Here is a 15,170-nt window from a genome sequence, read left to right on the forward strand (position 1 = left end):
TTGGGGATAGGCAATTTGTGGCAATATCACAAATTATATGGTCTGTTTTTTAGTATACCCCAAATCCTTTGCTTATTCAGGGCCACCCCACATTTTCTTCAAAAAATTGCTTTGCACAGGGAACTCTACCATAGAGTCATTGACATTTTCAAAAGCAGTGGGTCCATGGCTTGGCTTTTGAAAAACGGGGCTCCTCGGTAATTAACTAATTACCCTGATCTGCCTTGCATGCGCTGGGAGAAAGGCAGCAAGATTGAGGAACATTAATACGCCCAAGAGCATTCATGAAAATTTTAGACACACTTGTTAAATATTTGTGTGTGTGTGTTAGGAACCTAGGAAGCACTTGACACGGAATCTGGCCTTTGGCCCAGTGAGGGTGCTCTTGGTTCTACACGGATCTCCTGGGGAGATGCTGCTGGCAGGGACCCAATCTGGGGCCTTTAGCTTGCAAGGCAGGTATCCCACCCCAGAGCAATGAGGAGTTCAGTCTTGGAGGTGGACGTGGGGAGCCTGAGGTCCGGCTCTTGCAGGTGGCTCTTTTGTCATTCTTCCCCAGAGGGGTTGCGGGGGGGGGGGGAGCCTTGACCTAGGAGCAAACACCCCCTGAGCTACACACCCTCCTCTGCAGTGTTTTGGAAAAAGAAGTGCTCTTCTTGCAAAAAGCACAGGTGCTCCATCGGGGGCATGAGGAGGATGGGTGCCCAAGGCAGGCACGACACACTCAGGGCAAAGACCCACAACCATTTACTTTTAATGCAGATGTGTGTGTATATATACCGTTTTTTAATTAAAAAGTGGCATCCTCCAGTTAACAATACAGAGGAATCTACATGACAAAACCATTCAAGAACAGAACATCTACAGCTTCAGAAAGGGGGGGGGGTGAGGAGTAACCCCTGTGAGTAGGCCTCTCCAGCTGCAAAGGAACAGACACCCCCGTTTCCAACGCAAATTCAAGTTTGTACAACATGAAATCAAGGGGGCAACAGAACCACCCAATAGAGAAAACATCCCTTGGCCCTTTTCTTGCAGGGAGGGGCCTGAGCTGCACAGCAGAGCCTGGGGCTGCATTTCTGTGGCTGTTGCTGAAAAGAAGCAACGGGGGGGGGGTCATGAAGTCCACAGGCAGCTTCCCTCAACGGAGGGGGCTCTAGAGGAAAGAAGGAAGACACTCCACTCGCCTCAGCCCTTCCGGCTCTGCGTGAGAGGAGGAGCAGGCTGCCCCCGCCTGCGGCAGCCCCCTTGGGCCAGAGAGGGGGCGGCAGAGCCCCAGTGAGGGAGGGGGGCCTCCTGAGGGTGGGCACGGGAAGGGGCATGCACAAAGGGGAGCCTTGGGGAGAGGAGGGGGAGAGAGCTGCCCTTGGCCTCAGTAGTGCCGATGGTAGGAGCTCAGCTGCTGCTGGGAGGAGGGGGCGGCCCGCGCCTGCCCCACAGTCTGGTTCACCAGGTGCGTGAGGGCCGGCCCGCTCTGGATCAGCGTGTCCAGGGCCTTCTGCACGCTGGGGTTGTCAAAGTTGATCCCGGAAGACGGCGCCGGCCTGGAGGCGGAAGCGTTGCTGGGGGCTGGCGGGCGGTTCTGGTACAGCGGCTGCGAGGCCTGGGGAGCTGCGGCCCGAGGGCCTGCCCCCCTGGCAGGACCCCCGTGGCCAGAAAACTGAGGGCCCTGGGCCGGGGCCCGCTGCTGAGACTGGCCCAATCCGCTGCCGGTGGCGCCGGGCCGGTTCTGTGTGCTAGGCCCCGTGGAGAAGCCGGTGTTCTGGGAGGTTCCTGCGGCCGAGCTGCTGTTGGCCGTGGCCATGGCTGCCCCGCTGTTGAAGAGGCTGAGGATCTTGGCCTGCAGCTCCTGCTGGGGGGTCGAGGCCACGGGGGCCGAGGGGGCCGAGGAGAGGGCCTGCGAGCTCTGGGGGCTGCTCAGGCTGGCCGAGGTGCCCAGAGAAGACCCGGAAGAGGCTCCGAGGGGCTGCCGGGTGTGCGAAGCTGCGGGGAAGGAAAGGCCAGTTTAAGTCTCTGGAGCCGCAGCTGCCCCCCATTACAGGCTTAGTGCCATAATAATAATAATAATAATAATAATAATAATAATAATAATTTATTATTCATACGCCATCCATCTGACTGGATCTCCCCAGCCACTCTGGGCGGCTCCCAACCAAATATCAAAAAACAATGCAGCGTCAGACATTAAAAACTTCCCTAAACAGGGCCGCCTTCAGGTGTCTTTTAAAAGTAAAATAGTTGTTTATTGCCTTGACATCGGCTGGGAGGGCGTTCCAGAGGGCGGGCGCCACTACTGAGAAGGCCCTCTGTCTGGTTCCCTGTAACCTCACTTCTCGCAATGAGGGAACTGCCAGAAGGCCCTCGGCGCTGGATCTCAGTGTCCGGGCTGAATGATGGGGGTGGAGACGCTCCTTCAGGTATACAGGACCGAGGCCATTTAGGGCTTTAAATGTCAGCACCAACACTTTGAATTGTGCTCGGAAACGTACTGGGAGCCAATGTAGATATTTTAGGACTGGTGTTATATGGTCTTGGGGCCGCTCCCAGACACCAGTCTCGCTGCCGCATTCTGGATTAATTGCAGTTTCCGAGTCACCTTCAAAGGTAGCCCCACGTAGTGCTTCTGGGGGGCCAAAATGCAGTAGGCCTGGTTCAAGCAGGTGGGGAGGGCAGGCGTCTCCCTGGCTGAGAACTTACCCGGATGGGAGTCTGTGGTGGCTCTCAGCTGTCGCTCCTTGCGTTCCCTCAGGTAGTTGATGATCTTGTCCGTCTCCTCGGAGGTCAGGTAGCGGTTGTCACACAGCAAGTTCAGGAGCGTCTGGATGCCCGGGGGGTGGCCCCCACGGAGCCCCTCCTCCCCCTGCTGGGGGCGCTCCCGCTCCTGCAGAATGGTTTCGTCGGCCATCTTGGCAGCCTGCCTGGCAATCACCTCGCGCTCCTTCTCCCGGATCTCCGTCTTGTAGCGCTCGTAGTTCCTCGCCACCAGCACCATGGCGTCCGCCTGCGGCATGTTCCTGTGCTCTGCGGCGGGAAAGGTCATGCGTGAGCAACCCCCGTGGCGCCAGGGAAACAGCGGCAGGAAAAGCCCTCCTCCCGGCCGGGTCTCCCGAGAGCTGCTCTCCCTGAAGCCAAAAGCCTCCCCTGCCAGTCTAGAGGGCTCTGGCGTCTGCCTGCCTCTTGCAAAGGGAATTCTGAAGTTTCAATTCAGTTTGAATTTTGCTGATTAACTGGGGCTGTGGGTGCACACATTTGTGCGAGAAAGAGACAGTAAAAAGACACCCTGCTTTGGGGGGGGGGGCTTTCCTCTTAATGATGGGCTCTCCTTCCTTGGGAGGCTTTTAAGCAGAGGTTGGAAAGCCATCAGGGATGCTTTAGCTGAGAGTCCTGCATGGCAGGGCTGGACTAGATGCCTCTTGGGGTCCCTTCCAACTCTACGGTTCCAGGATTCTTCTGAAAACACACACAGGTTCCAGCTCTCACAAGCCAGCAGACCCAAAGCAGACACCCTCCTCCTCCTCGACTTGAGCATCTTGTGGGCTCTGGGGCACAGGCCCCCTTTGTGGGAAGCGGCAGCCCCTCGCTCGCCACCCTTGTGCTCTCAGCCCCCTGCACAAGGGTCTCTGGGGAAAGCCCTGCCCACAGCTGCAGCCCCTCCCTGGCCCCCCTACCTTGCGGGGTGCCAAACATGATGTTGACGGTGCAGGAGTGGTGAATCTGGTGCTGCTGCGTGATGACAATGGCAAAGGCGGAGCCCCCTCTGCTCACGTCGTCCAGGGCTTGCTGCAAAGACATCTCCGAGTTGAGGAAGATCAGGTCCACCATCATGCCAAGATCGCGCACCTTGCGCCCCACGGACTCTGCATACTCCCTGCGCAAAACAGAAGCCGCTGCACCTGAGCCGGCGCCTCTCTCTGCTCCTCCTCATGCGCCAGGTGGAACACAGAAGTTAGGAGGAAGGAATCTTCCACTTGTGGGGCAAACATGGCCAGCCAGGGGTTCAAATTTGGACCACAAGATCCTTTCCCCCAAAGCAGAGTTGCCTGCCCCACACTTGACATCCCGGGTGGCGTCAGGTGTGCTGGCAGGTAGGCACACGGTGGCCAAGGGGCTGCTGGGAGCTTTGAAGTGTCCTCTTGTTTCTGCATTAGCAAGGGAATCAGGCTTGGCTCTGCCACCTGTCGGACGAATCAGCTGGGCAAGTGAGTGCGGGGGGGGATTCGCTCACCCACACAGCCAACAACTGCAGAAGCAGCTTTCGGCTCAATTGCCCATCAGCCAATGCGCAGGAAAGCAGAAACCTCAGGTACTCTTTGCAAGCTCAGAGTGGTGCCTTGCAGTCCCAGTTTTGGGACTTCAAAAAACTCTATCACCCAACGTCATTGTGATGTCAGGTGATTGACAGTTGAATGGCTCCATGCACCCGTCACATGGGGCCCAAAAGGCTAGAATCCGACCAGGATCTGGCCAGCAAAGCCAAGATGAAATGGCTCCCTAGTTTTCGGCGTTTGTAGAGATGGTTTTACTCTTTCAGAATCTGGTGGGTTCATTTACTACTCGTAGAGCCTGCGCTTTTGCGTTTCGCTCTGCTTTGACTGTGTGCACCTGCTCCGAGGGCGACATGCCATGAAGCGGTCGGGACACGTGCCTAGAAAGAGCCAACCAACCAGCCCCACAACAGCCAGAACGCAGGAGCAGCAACTGGGGGGACAATGAGGGCCGTGGCCCCGCCTGAAGAGCTCTTACTTGGTCTGCTTGTTGACCACAATCACTGAGCAGTCCACCGGCCGCTCCGAATCAATGCGCCGCTTGATGTCCTCAAAGAACTGGCGATACAGCTCTTCCCGCCGCCGCTCCTCCCGCTTCATGCGCTCTGAGGTAAGAGTCACCAGGGTCAGGGCAGAGAATCTCACCAGGCCCCCTCCCCTTCCTGGCAGGACCGCCCACCCCGCTCCCACCAGCCTCGGACGGACGGACGGATCCGATAGCCACCTTCAGTGCTCAAGGTGGGTCTGTCCAACTGGTCTCTGTAGCGGTCGTAGTACTGGTCATCCTTCCTCCGGTAATAGTCGTCCGGGCGCGCATAGCGGTCATAGCCCTCCTCTCGCCTGCAAGGCAGACACGGGGAGACATGTTCCGACTGCAGCAGCCAAGAGCCATTCCCAACAGCACCCCCCACCCCTTGCACCCCCCTTGTGCCATTCCAGGAGGCTCCCAGGTCCTGCATACCTGTAGGGAGGCTCCCTGTAGCGTTCGTAGAGCGGCTCTCGGGTGTCCTGAGGGTCCCTTAGGTCTCTGGGGTCCCGGAAGTCTCTCGGCTCTCTGCCGCTGCTGCGCACATCTCTCACCCCCGCACCCCGGGAATCTCTGCCATTCCGGCTCTCTTGAGCGTCTCTCGGAAGGCTGTGGCGGTTTGGAGAGCGGTCGCGTTGTCCATCTCTCTCTCCGTAGGGCAAAGCCTCTCTGCAAGAAGCACCGGGGAAAGTTCTTTAGACAGCGGGCGCCATCAGCGGGGTCGTCCCCAGCTGCCAGGGCAAGGCCCCTCCTGGAACAAGAGTCTGGGAGCACTTGAGAGAGGAACAGCGGACAGACAGCCCTGTTTAGGGAAGCTTTTAATGATTGATGTTTTACTGTGTTTTTAATATTCTGTTGGAAGCTGCCCAAAGTGGCTGGGGAGGCCCAGCCAGATGGGTGGGTTATAAGTAATAAATTTTTTATTACTACTACTACTAAACTACTACTGCTACTACTACTACTACTACTATCCGCAGCCTGGCTTCAGAAGGCAAAGGGATCCTGGCCTAGTTCTCACCCCAGTGCCAACCTGCCGCTGGGCTCTCCTGCTTCCAAGACTGGCGGGGAGACGCGTGACCTTCCCACAAGAAGATCCTCTCCTCACATACAAAACCACCTTGTCACGGAGATGCCTGCGCCGGAGCCTTTCCAACACCTAGCTTTCTGTGTGCAGGGAAGAATTCCTACGAAGGAGGCTTCAGCCACCCAAGTCCCCCCTGGCGGTTTGCAGTGGTGCAGCCCAGATTGTTCTATCACCCCAGGGACAAAGGGGCCTTGGTCAATTCCTGCACAAGCCTATCAGCATTGAGCACCCCCTCAGCTTAATCTTCTAGATGGGCTCCCCCCCCCCAGACGTCTTTGAGTTGGTCTGAAGTGAGCCTGCAATGGCAATGGGCTCCACCACCACATCCGCCCCTGGGCTGGGCTCAGCGCTCAATGGGGGAGAAAGCTCCCTCGGGATTTGTTTCTAACCAGAGGTATAACAAGATCAGGAAACAAAAGAAGTGAGTGACGGCCTGTGCAGGTACAGCAGGAGAAGGGGAGCTCTCACATTTCGGAAAAGGTGGTGGTCCCGGACCGCAGAGCAGCGCATCTTATGGAACAAACCTTGTGGACAGTAGGAGAATGTGGACAGGCAGAATGCCTGGAGAAGTTAAGGAAGTGGGACAGTCGGAGGACTCCTCGTCTGGAGCCAAGCGGAGCCGTCAGTGATGTGTACGCAATAAACCAGCACCCTTCGGACGCAGGGCCAACCCTGGACGTTACCAAGAACTCAAGCACTGCGAAACGGTTCTTTATTTCAGTTCCCAAGCTTCGTTCTCCCCAGGCTCAGGGACGGCGGCAGAGCTTCTCATGTTTTCTTCAGGCTTCATACGAGTGGCATTTGAAATGGATTTCAGCAAGCTCAGCTGAACTGCGCTCTTGACAGGGGAACCCAAGAAATGCCACAGAGCCAGAAAGGGCACCTCCCTGGGGAGAAAGCCAGCACCCTCCTCTCATGTAGGTCTGCGAACGCCCTCGCTAGGCTCCAGAGGTACAGGCAGACCCCTGGGAGTGCCAGAGCTCAGGCAGGTTGTGGCCACGTGCCCCCTTCTCCGCTCATCCCTTCCTCCCCCCCTCCGACACCCACAGCAATGCCATGCCTGCCCCTTGCGTGCGCTCTGCCCACAGCGCTCAGAGCAAAGCAGTGCCCTGGTGCACGCTAGCGCGCTAGCCGCTAACATCAAGGGTGATGCTCTGGCTTCTGCTTGCGCCTTGGCCACTGGCACCCCGGCGATGTCCCGGCTCCTGAGCTAGCAGAAGCAGCAGCCAGGTCTGGGGCTTGTGCACAGCTCTGTACTGATGCCAAGAGAAGTGCCCGTGCACGATGGGCACACAGTGACGCCGCGCCAAGAGAGGACAGGAGAATCCTCTTGCCAAGATGATGTTATCTGTGCCCCTCTCTTCGGGGGCAATGCCCCTGCAACGGAAAAGCATGCCAGCACGGGGATGGGGGAGGAAGCACTCCCCGGCATTCAGCCTCTGCCCTGAGCGCAAGGAATCTTGCTGCCCTCTCCTTCGTGGTACAGCCCGAGGGACGCTCTCGACTCCGAGGCGCTCGCCAGGGACGCCCCGGGGTCACACAGGCTGCAGCTCTCCTTGCCCGCAACCTGCCCCGAGCTTGGGAGGAGCCTGGCGGCAAAACGATCTTGCCGCCTGGAAGGCTGCAACCAGGAAGAATCGCAGAATCCTCGTGGGATTCCCTTCCGAGGAGAAGCTCCACCGTCCGCGGAGGAAGGTGCATTTCTGCCCTGAGCCCAAACTCCTAGGGGAACTTGATGCTTCTCGGTACTTTACCTTCGTGCTGGGCTGGACCTTGAGGGAGCCTTATTCATATTTCTTCTTCCCGCTGCTTTATTAATATCTGAAAAGAATAATCAACCCGTCTGTTCAATGCTATGGAACAAAGAAAAGATCGTCAGCATATTGAAAAGAAAGCATCAACGTTCAAAGGCGGCCAGAGGGTGCAAGGAAGACCACGCCACGAGGTGCTGTCACTGAAACAACCTTTATTACATCAGGAATACAGTACAGTGAAGTTGTCGGCTGACGGCATCCTCCGATTGCAAGCTCCAGGAAGGAAGGAGCCAGCTTTTTGCTCCAACTGACCCAAAGGCACAGGCTGGAAACAGAGGCCAAAGCCCAGGCAAACCCGGCAGGCGGCCAACCAGCCCCCACCCCGGTTGCTGTGAAGCAAGCTGGGCTCCCAAAGCCACGTTCGCTCAGCACGCAACTGCTGAGGAGGAACGGGATCCGAAGGGACAGGAGGGTGCTGGAGCTACGCCACAAGGCCAATGAAGGTGCTGGAAAGGAGGGCGGGGGGGGGGGAGAACACACACATCTCCAGATCAGACTACTGGGCTGCAACGTGATAATACCCAGGGCTGTCAACCAGAAGTTTGAAAACAACCAGACCTGAATCAAGTTACACATGCATGAAGCAATAGTTCTGAAAAGAGCAAATCCTTTTCATTCTTTTTCTTTTAGATGACGCACCCAGAAGTCACAGCAAGCACCATCTCAGGAGAGGCCCAATCCGAGAGAGGGAGGTCCGACCGCACAAGCCTCCCTGTCACCTGGGGCTGGAGCATCTCAGAAGTCAGAGCGCGCGGAAAGGAGATGGGCAGGAGAGGCTGCGGGTCCACAGGGTCAAAAGCCACCTTCTTCCACCCCCACCCCCCAAAGTAGATGGGTGGGAGAAAGACAACAGCCCTGGAGAAGGTGCAGTTTGTTTACCCCCCCCCCAAAAAAAAACAAACCAACAACACACCACAGCTGGAAAACTGGGAGAGAAATGCTTTAGCCCATTTCTTCGATTAGCTGGGTATAAAAGAGTGACTATCAACGCATTCTGTATTTTTAACCACTCAAAAGTACAATTAAAAAACACATCTGAACTTGATAGTTTTATAGTTTTATTTAGATTAGCTAGAGTGAAATATCAGTGTTATAATCCTGCATGCCGAGATTTTTTTAAAAACTTACTTCTAAAAAAGAACTGGGGGGAAATCAGATACATCTTGCAGCCAACAATTCCTACCATTTTTTCTATCACTTGCATAGCACCATCGTAGGAAACGTAGTAAATATTTAGAATAAAATATTTGGAGGTGCAGCCCTTTCAACAGCTGACCAGCTCCATTTCCCCAAAGCCTAAGAAGAACCAGCCCTCCTGTAATGCTTTTCTGCAGCAAAAGGAAAACGTGACCCTGAAGATATGGCAACTTTCCTTTTTGTGGGGAGTGGGGAAGGAAGCCCGGGCATCCAGTCCTTCTTGCCGTGGAGTCACCCCTTCTGAGCCTCTTTCTCCCACTCATACACAGGTAGATCTTTTGCTATGGAAGTGGCTGTCCCTTCAGAATAATGGCCTTTTCAAACCTCTCATTAGATAGAAATAGCAGAGGGCTGGTGCTATTTCCACACAGCCAAGTCTAGCCCTTAAATTTAGTAATGCTTTAATGTGTCGTGCATTTGCGGGTCAGACCAAAAGCCTCCTGCTTTGTTTTGGAAAGAGTCCCCTTTTCTTACATGCCCCTCAGGCTGCGAGTGCCTCCAAGTTTGCCTTCTTGCCTTTTCTGCTTTACATAATCGGTGGAAGAGATCCTGTGCTTTGGGGTCCCATGTCATCCTAATGTGTTTACTGCCCCAGTTCACTCTCGAGTCTGAAAAGAAAGTGACGGATCGGGCCCCGAGGCAAGACGATGGCAATATCTGATTAAGAACCACCCCTATGGAGCTAGTCCTCAGTGGGCCCTTTCACACACTGCTCTATTCAATGCACTGCTCTACTGCGCATTCAACTTGCCACCAGGTTGCCTCCTGACCCATCATGAGATCTCTCTGAAACATCTCAAGCATCCACTTGTACGTTGACCCTCAGTCAACTGTATCTTCTCACCTCTTTCCTGCTCGTTTTGTCGAACAGCATAAATTGAAACCCTGAAATTTGCTTGCAAAAACTATTTGAAACCCTCCACGGCATCTTCTCTTTCACTCTTCCATTTTTACTGTGTGGCTGAAGAGCCTATCGCCTTCCTGGAAGCTTGTACAAATCTGGAACTGCAAAGGCGCCGATGCACAGGGCTGCAGCCTTTCCACTGGCGGACGTCTTGCTCCTCCATGCAGCCTGCTTTGCTCCGCAGCCAGGCCCAGCTCACTGCTCCCCTCCTTTCCTTCCACCTCTGGAGCTGTTGAGACGATGTTGGCAGCAATCCAGCCTCCAGGTCAAACCGCACGTTTGCCAGTCATCGCACGGCAGCGGTTTCCGCTCCATCAACACTCTCGGCTGGCTCTCGCCCAACTCAAGTGGCACAAGGTGTCCAGGGACTTCTTCAAGGGCTCTTCAAAGGACCCCCCCCCCCAACATGCCTCAGCTTACCTGTGAGGACTGGCACTGAAGATCTGAAAGCTGCCTTTTCCACGGGGAATGAGCAGGGGGGTCCATGCAGGATTTGAAAAACAAAGTCCACGATAGGGCAGCAGCTTAGGCTGAACACTGGGGAGCTCAGTGTAACATACTGGCACAAAGTTTAAGCACTGCTGGTGTGTATTGGGGGGGGGGACTGAAGACAAGACACCCAGGGAGAGCTGAAAGGGTGACAAAGGCAGAGCCAAAAACACTCTTGGAGGTCAAGGTCCACAGCGTCTTTTATTGAGTAGCATGCCGGAGAGACAAAGCCCCCCCCCCCCCACCTCTGCCCTCTTTCACATTCGGTCTTAGGTACCCACGCAAGGTGATAGGCTGCCTCCCATCTTAAATCAAAGGCAGGCAGCTTATAAGAAGAGTGTTTCTTCTGCTCCTGAAGGACTGCAGGCGCATCAAAATGTTCTGTGTCAAAAGCCATGCTACTTACTTGTCTACAGTGAGGCCAGCCGTGATTTCAGACTGTGAGGGGATCAGAGTCTGGCTTTAGCCTTCCAGAGGTGGGGGCCCCAGCAGGTCCAAGAGATGGGAAAGGCCAGAGGGGAAAAGGGCTTCCCTCCCCCAGTGCAGAAAAACTGGAAATGTGGGGAGAATGAGTAGGTGCACTGAAAATATTGGCTCTTTCAGAATGTTTAAATATGTTCCTAGTTAATGTTTAAAATGATGAAATCCAAATACACATTTCAATAGAGTAGTTCTTTAGGTAAGCAAACGAGAAACTCAACAGTATTAGCCCAAAGCAGCTCCTGAATTCGGTAGACACAACACTTTCCACAACAAATTACAGCTCCCAGCTCAGTGGGTGAAGTGAGGACTAGGACAAAATAAGATGCTATTCCTAATAAAGCCCCATGAGGGCAGCCCAACACCCCATTTTTCTGCTGGCCCTTAATATTTACAATCTATTGCCTACGTTCCAGGGATGCTCAGCTTGACCTTCTTCCCACAGAAATGTGATTTGGTGTCCCTGCACAATAGTGAGGTCCAGCTACGATTTGTGACACACCCTTCCTTCCGTCCACCATGATGCAGCTCAGCACTTCCACTTGCAACGTTTAACCATTTAGCCAAGTCTCACGATTCATAGCTAGCCTTCTCTGCTGCCTCCTGCCAACAACTGACTATATGCACCCTCTGGGACACACCATTCTCGGTGCCGCCCATTTTTGCCAAATCTCTTCTTCGAGTTTGCAAAATGTCTGCATACAGGCTACAACTGAGACTGCAACAAGGCATGATGACAGAGATACGGAAAATGGAGTGCCAAGGAATGCGAAGCTCCCAGCAGTTCTGACTTGGCTCACGGGATGCTATTTGCGTATGCTGAAAGACAAGATATAGTCAAACTTCTCCATCGTCACATCCAGTTGGGTCCAGAATTGTGAACTAAGAAAGTAACACACTTCTGAAGCGCAACCTGGGAATTCCTTATCCAAAGCAGAACTTTGCCATGGGAGCCCAGCAACCAGCAAAACGCACACACAGAGCTTGAGAAATTAGCAGAACTATTTGTCAACCTTGTGTCCTGGTCCTTCTCTTTTGAAAACGTCTAACACCAACATCTCTAGTTTTTTTCTATGGCTTTTAATTCCAAAATTGCTACAGCACGGATTTGTTATTTAAGGATTTTTTTAAAAAAATCCAACCAGTCCATCTAATTGCAAAGTGGGATTAATATTTCATTTCTGTAAAACCATGTAACTTTTCAAGCTAGGCCTGAAGCAATTTGCCCCTTTTTATACCTCAGCAGCAAAGGAAACAGGCAGAAGGAAGAAGCCTCCTCAGCTATCTTAACAAATTCACAAGCAAAACTTCCTGATGGAAGGATTTTAAAAAGCATCAAGATTCTCCAGAGCTACATGGAGCATCATGTCAGGGGACCAGAGACCTTTCCATCACAAATAATGGAAAGTGTTTCATTGGGGTAGAAAAGGGGATCCTAAATATTTTTCCTATGGATCCCTTGTAAACTGCTGGGGGTCTTCTTGACAGACCACTACTGTTTTTTCTGCCAGACACAACATTTGCAATGTGCTATGTTAGATGACGGAATCCTAACACTGTAGAGTTAGGAGGGACCTCAAGCGTCATGTAGTCAAACCCACTGCAATGCAGGAATCACAGCTAAAGAACTACAACCTCAGAGGCCTCGCACCACAATCAAAGGAAGTAACAGCACTATTCTAATAATAATAATAAATTGTCCAGTAGCACCTTAGAGACCAACTAAGTTTGTTCTGGGTATAAGCTTTCGTGTCAGGTCTTCAGATACACTGAAACAGAAGTCACCAGATCCTTATATATAGTGGGATGGTGGGGTTTTTCTCAGTAGGGTAGTAGGAGATGAGTGACTGGCTCAATGCGTATGGTAAACCTGTGACTGTTAACAACTGCAATTAGTCCTACAGGGGATAGTAAACAATGACAAAAAATAGCTTTCGCATGTGTAATGTGACAATAATCCAGTACGTATCTCTATTCAGACCAGGTCTCTCCATAGTTTTCAGTTTAGTAATATGTTGTAATTCAGCAACTTCTCTTTCAAGTCTATTTCTGAAATTCTTTTGTAATAAGACAGCTGCTTTGAGATCCTGTATTTCTGCATCTGGCAGGAAAAACAATAGTTTTTATTTCGACTGCGTCAGACCAACAAGGCTACCTACCTGAATCTAGCACTATTCTATTGTGCCTTGGTCACACCTGGAGTCCTGTGTCCAGTTCTGGGCACCCCAGTCTAAGAGGACTAGAGACAAGATAAGACGCTCAAGGGTCTGCAAACCAAACCTTGTGAGGAACAGTTGAGGGAATTGGGTATGTTTAGCCTGGAGGAGAGACTGAGAGGAGAAATCTCTGATGGGTTGTCTCATGGAGGAAGCAACAAGCTTGCTTTCTGCTTCTCCAGAGGGGAGGACCTGATGCAACAGACTCCAACTGCAAGGAAGGAGATGCCAACTAAAGATCAGGAAGAACTTCCTGAGGATAAGTGCCTTCTATGGTGGAAGGGGCTCCCTCGAAAGGCGATGGACTCTCCTTCGCTGGAGGCTCTTAAGCAGAGAGGTGGGGTGGCTGTCTGGATCTGCCAGGGATCTGGCTGGCCACTGGGAGAACACACCAGGCAAGTTGCAGGGAAGGACATTCCAATTGTAGACATATGGGGGGAAATTCTGACTGTAAGAGCTGCTGGACAGTGGAATGGACTCCCTGGGGAAGTGGTGGACTCTCCTTCCTTGGAGGGTTTTAAGCAGAGGTTGGATGGTCATCTGTCAGGGATGCATGAGCTGAGATTCCTGCACTGCAGGGGGATGGACTAGAGGACCCTTGGGGTCCCTCCCAACTCAATGATTCTATTATTCTTTAGCCCCAACTCCTTTTCTTTTATAGTACTTTTCATTGCATTTTTACATACAGTAAAAGAATCAGGAAAGAAGAAAAATGAAAACGAAACCACAACGATGGAAGGTCTCAACACAAGAACACCTTGCAGGCACGGCCAAACTTGGCCCTCCAGCTGTTTTGGGACTATAACTCCCATCATCCCTAGCTAACAGGACCAGTGGTCAGGGATGATGGGAATTGTAGTCCCAATGCATTTGCAGGGCCGAGTGTGGCCCTGCCTGCTAAGGGCTTCCATTCCCCTCCTTCTCTGCTCTCTTACGGGTATTCCAAGTTCCCAGGCTCTACTATCCATCGCCTCCTTCCTCTTATGCTGCTGAATTTATCCAAGTCCTGCTAATCTGTTCACTTGTTCGCAGCGATCACAGCTGTCAACTTTTCCCTTTTCTTGCGAGGAAGCCTATTAGGAAGAAGGGAATTTCCCTTACAAAAAGGGAAACGTTGACAGCTCTGATACGGATATTTAAAAGACTTTGCAGTCCTTGATCGCCTTGCTCCCTTCCCGTTTTCGGGCTGCCGAGTCCCGCATCGCCCGGGGGTCCGGCTGGATGACCTCGGGGTGCCTTGCACGTGACCTTCCTGGCGCCGCCCACCTCCTCTCGCCCCCCCACCAGAATAAAAGTCCCGGCCCCGCCAACACCGCGCAGCCGCAGAAGCGGCCCCACTCCCCCTCCCCCGTCGCGAGAAGAGGGCGGGGCCCACGGGATGCGCGTGCACGAGACAGACGGAGAGAGAGGCGCGCGCCCCTTCGGCTCCCCCCCCCCGCTTCCTTCCCGAGACGGACTGCGCACGCGCACAAGCGACGGGCCTGCGGGGGTTGCCGAGGCAACGGGGCCCCTCCCTGGCGACGAGGGCGGGTGGTGTGGGCCGCGGACGGGACACTGAGGGGGGGGGAAGTCGGGGTCGCCGCCTCCGCCACTCACCGGTTCCTCCGCGGCGGCCGCGACGACGGCGAGCGGGCCAAGCGAGCGCAGCGCACGGCCTCTGGCGCTCTCCTCACGGCGCATGCGCGGACGGGGCGGGGCCGCTTCAGAATCGAGCACGCAGAGCACGGCGGGAGGGGCGGGCCTCTCGCGGCGAGCGAGCCAATGGGAGCGCAGGTCCCGCCTTTCCCCCAGCCCTCCAGCCAGTGAGGTTCTCGGGCGCCGCAGATGGACGGGGCTCGCAGCGAGCGAGGCAATGGGAGCGCAGGTCCCGCCTTTCCCCCAGCCCTCCAGCCAGTGACGTTCTCGGGCGCCGCAGATGGACGGGCCTCGCGGCGAGCGAGCCAATGGGAACGCAGGTCCCGCCTTTCCCGCATCCCTCCAGCCAGTGAGGTTCTCGGGCGCCGCCGATGGACGGGCTCTGCTGCAGCGGCTTCTCTTCTCCTCCAGGGGGCGCCCGAGCCACGCTGCTCCGTGGGCGGGAGGGTGGGGGCCGCGTGGGAGGCCTTCGCGGGCCGCCCTCCTCCTCCTCCTCCTGCTGCCTCTGCACTGGGCCTGAGACCCTCAGAGGCGCCCAGGATGGGTGGGAAAAGTTTTTTAGG

General features: G+C 54.3%; 1 protein-coding gene across 3 annotated transcripts; it reads right to left on the reverse strand.

Annotated features, from left to right (window-relative positions):
* Positions 1-765: 765 nt before the first annotated feature.
* NCOA5 (nuclear receptor coactivator 5) lies at positions 766-14,970 on the reverse strand. Of its 3 annotated transcripts, XM_081010329.1 has the most exons (9): positions 14,569-14,627; positions 10,683-10,827; positions 7,627-7,693; positions 5,224-5,457; positions 4,987-5,102; positions 4,741-4,867; positions 3,666-3,865; positions 2,695-3,018; positions 766-1,980 (listed from the first exon to the last, which is right to left on the reverse strand). In XM_081010329.1, the coding sequence occupies exons 3-9, from the start codon at positions 7,662-7,664 to the stop codon at positions 1,370-1,372; spliced, it is 1,650 nt and encodes a 549-aa protein (XP_080866455.1). In that variant the 5' UTR covers positions 7,665-7,693; positions 10,683-10,827; positions 14,569-14,627; the 3' UTR covers positions 766-1,369. The 3 variants fall into 3 exon arrangements, with proteins under 3 accessions (XP_080866455.1, XP_080866454.1, XP_080866453.1); XM_081010328.1 differs by lacking the exon at positions 10,683-10,827 and having other exon boundaries at positions 14,569-14,667; XM_081010327.1 differs by lacking the exons at positions 7,627-7,693; positions 10,683-10,827 and having other exon boundaries at positions 14,569-14,970.
* Positions 14,971-15,170: the final 200 nt, after the last annotated feature.

The sequence above is a fragment of the Podarcis pityusensis genome (assembly GCF_964106645.2).
Source record: "Podarcis pityusensis genome assembly, chromosome: 6".
Taxonomy (NCBI): Eukaryota; Metazoa; Chordata; class Lepidosauria; order Squamata; family Lacertidae; genus Podarcis; species Podarcis pityusensis.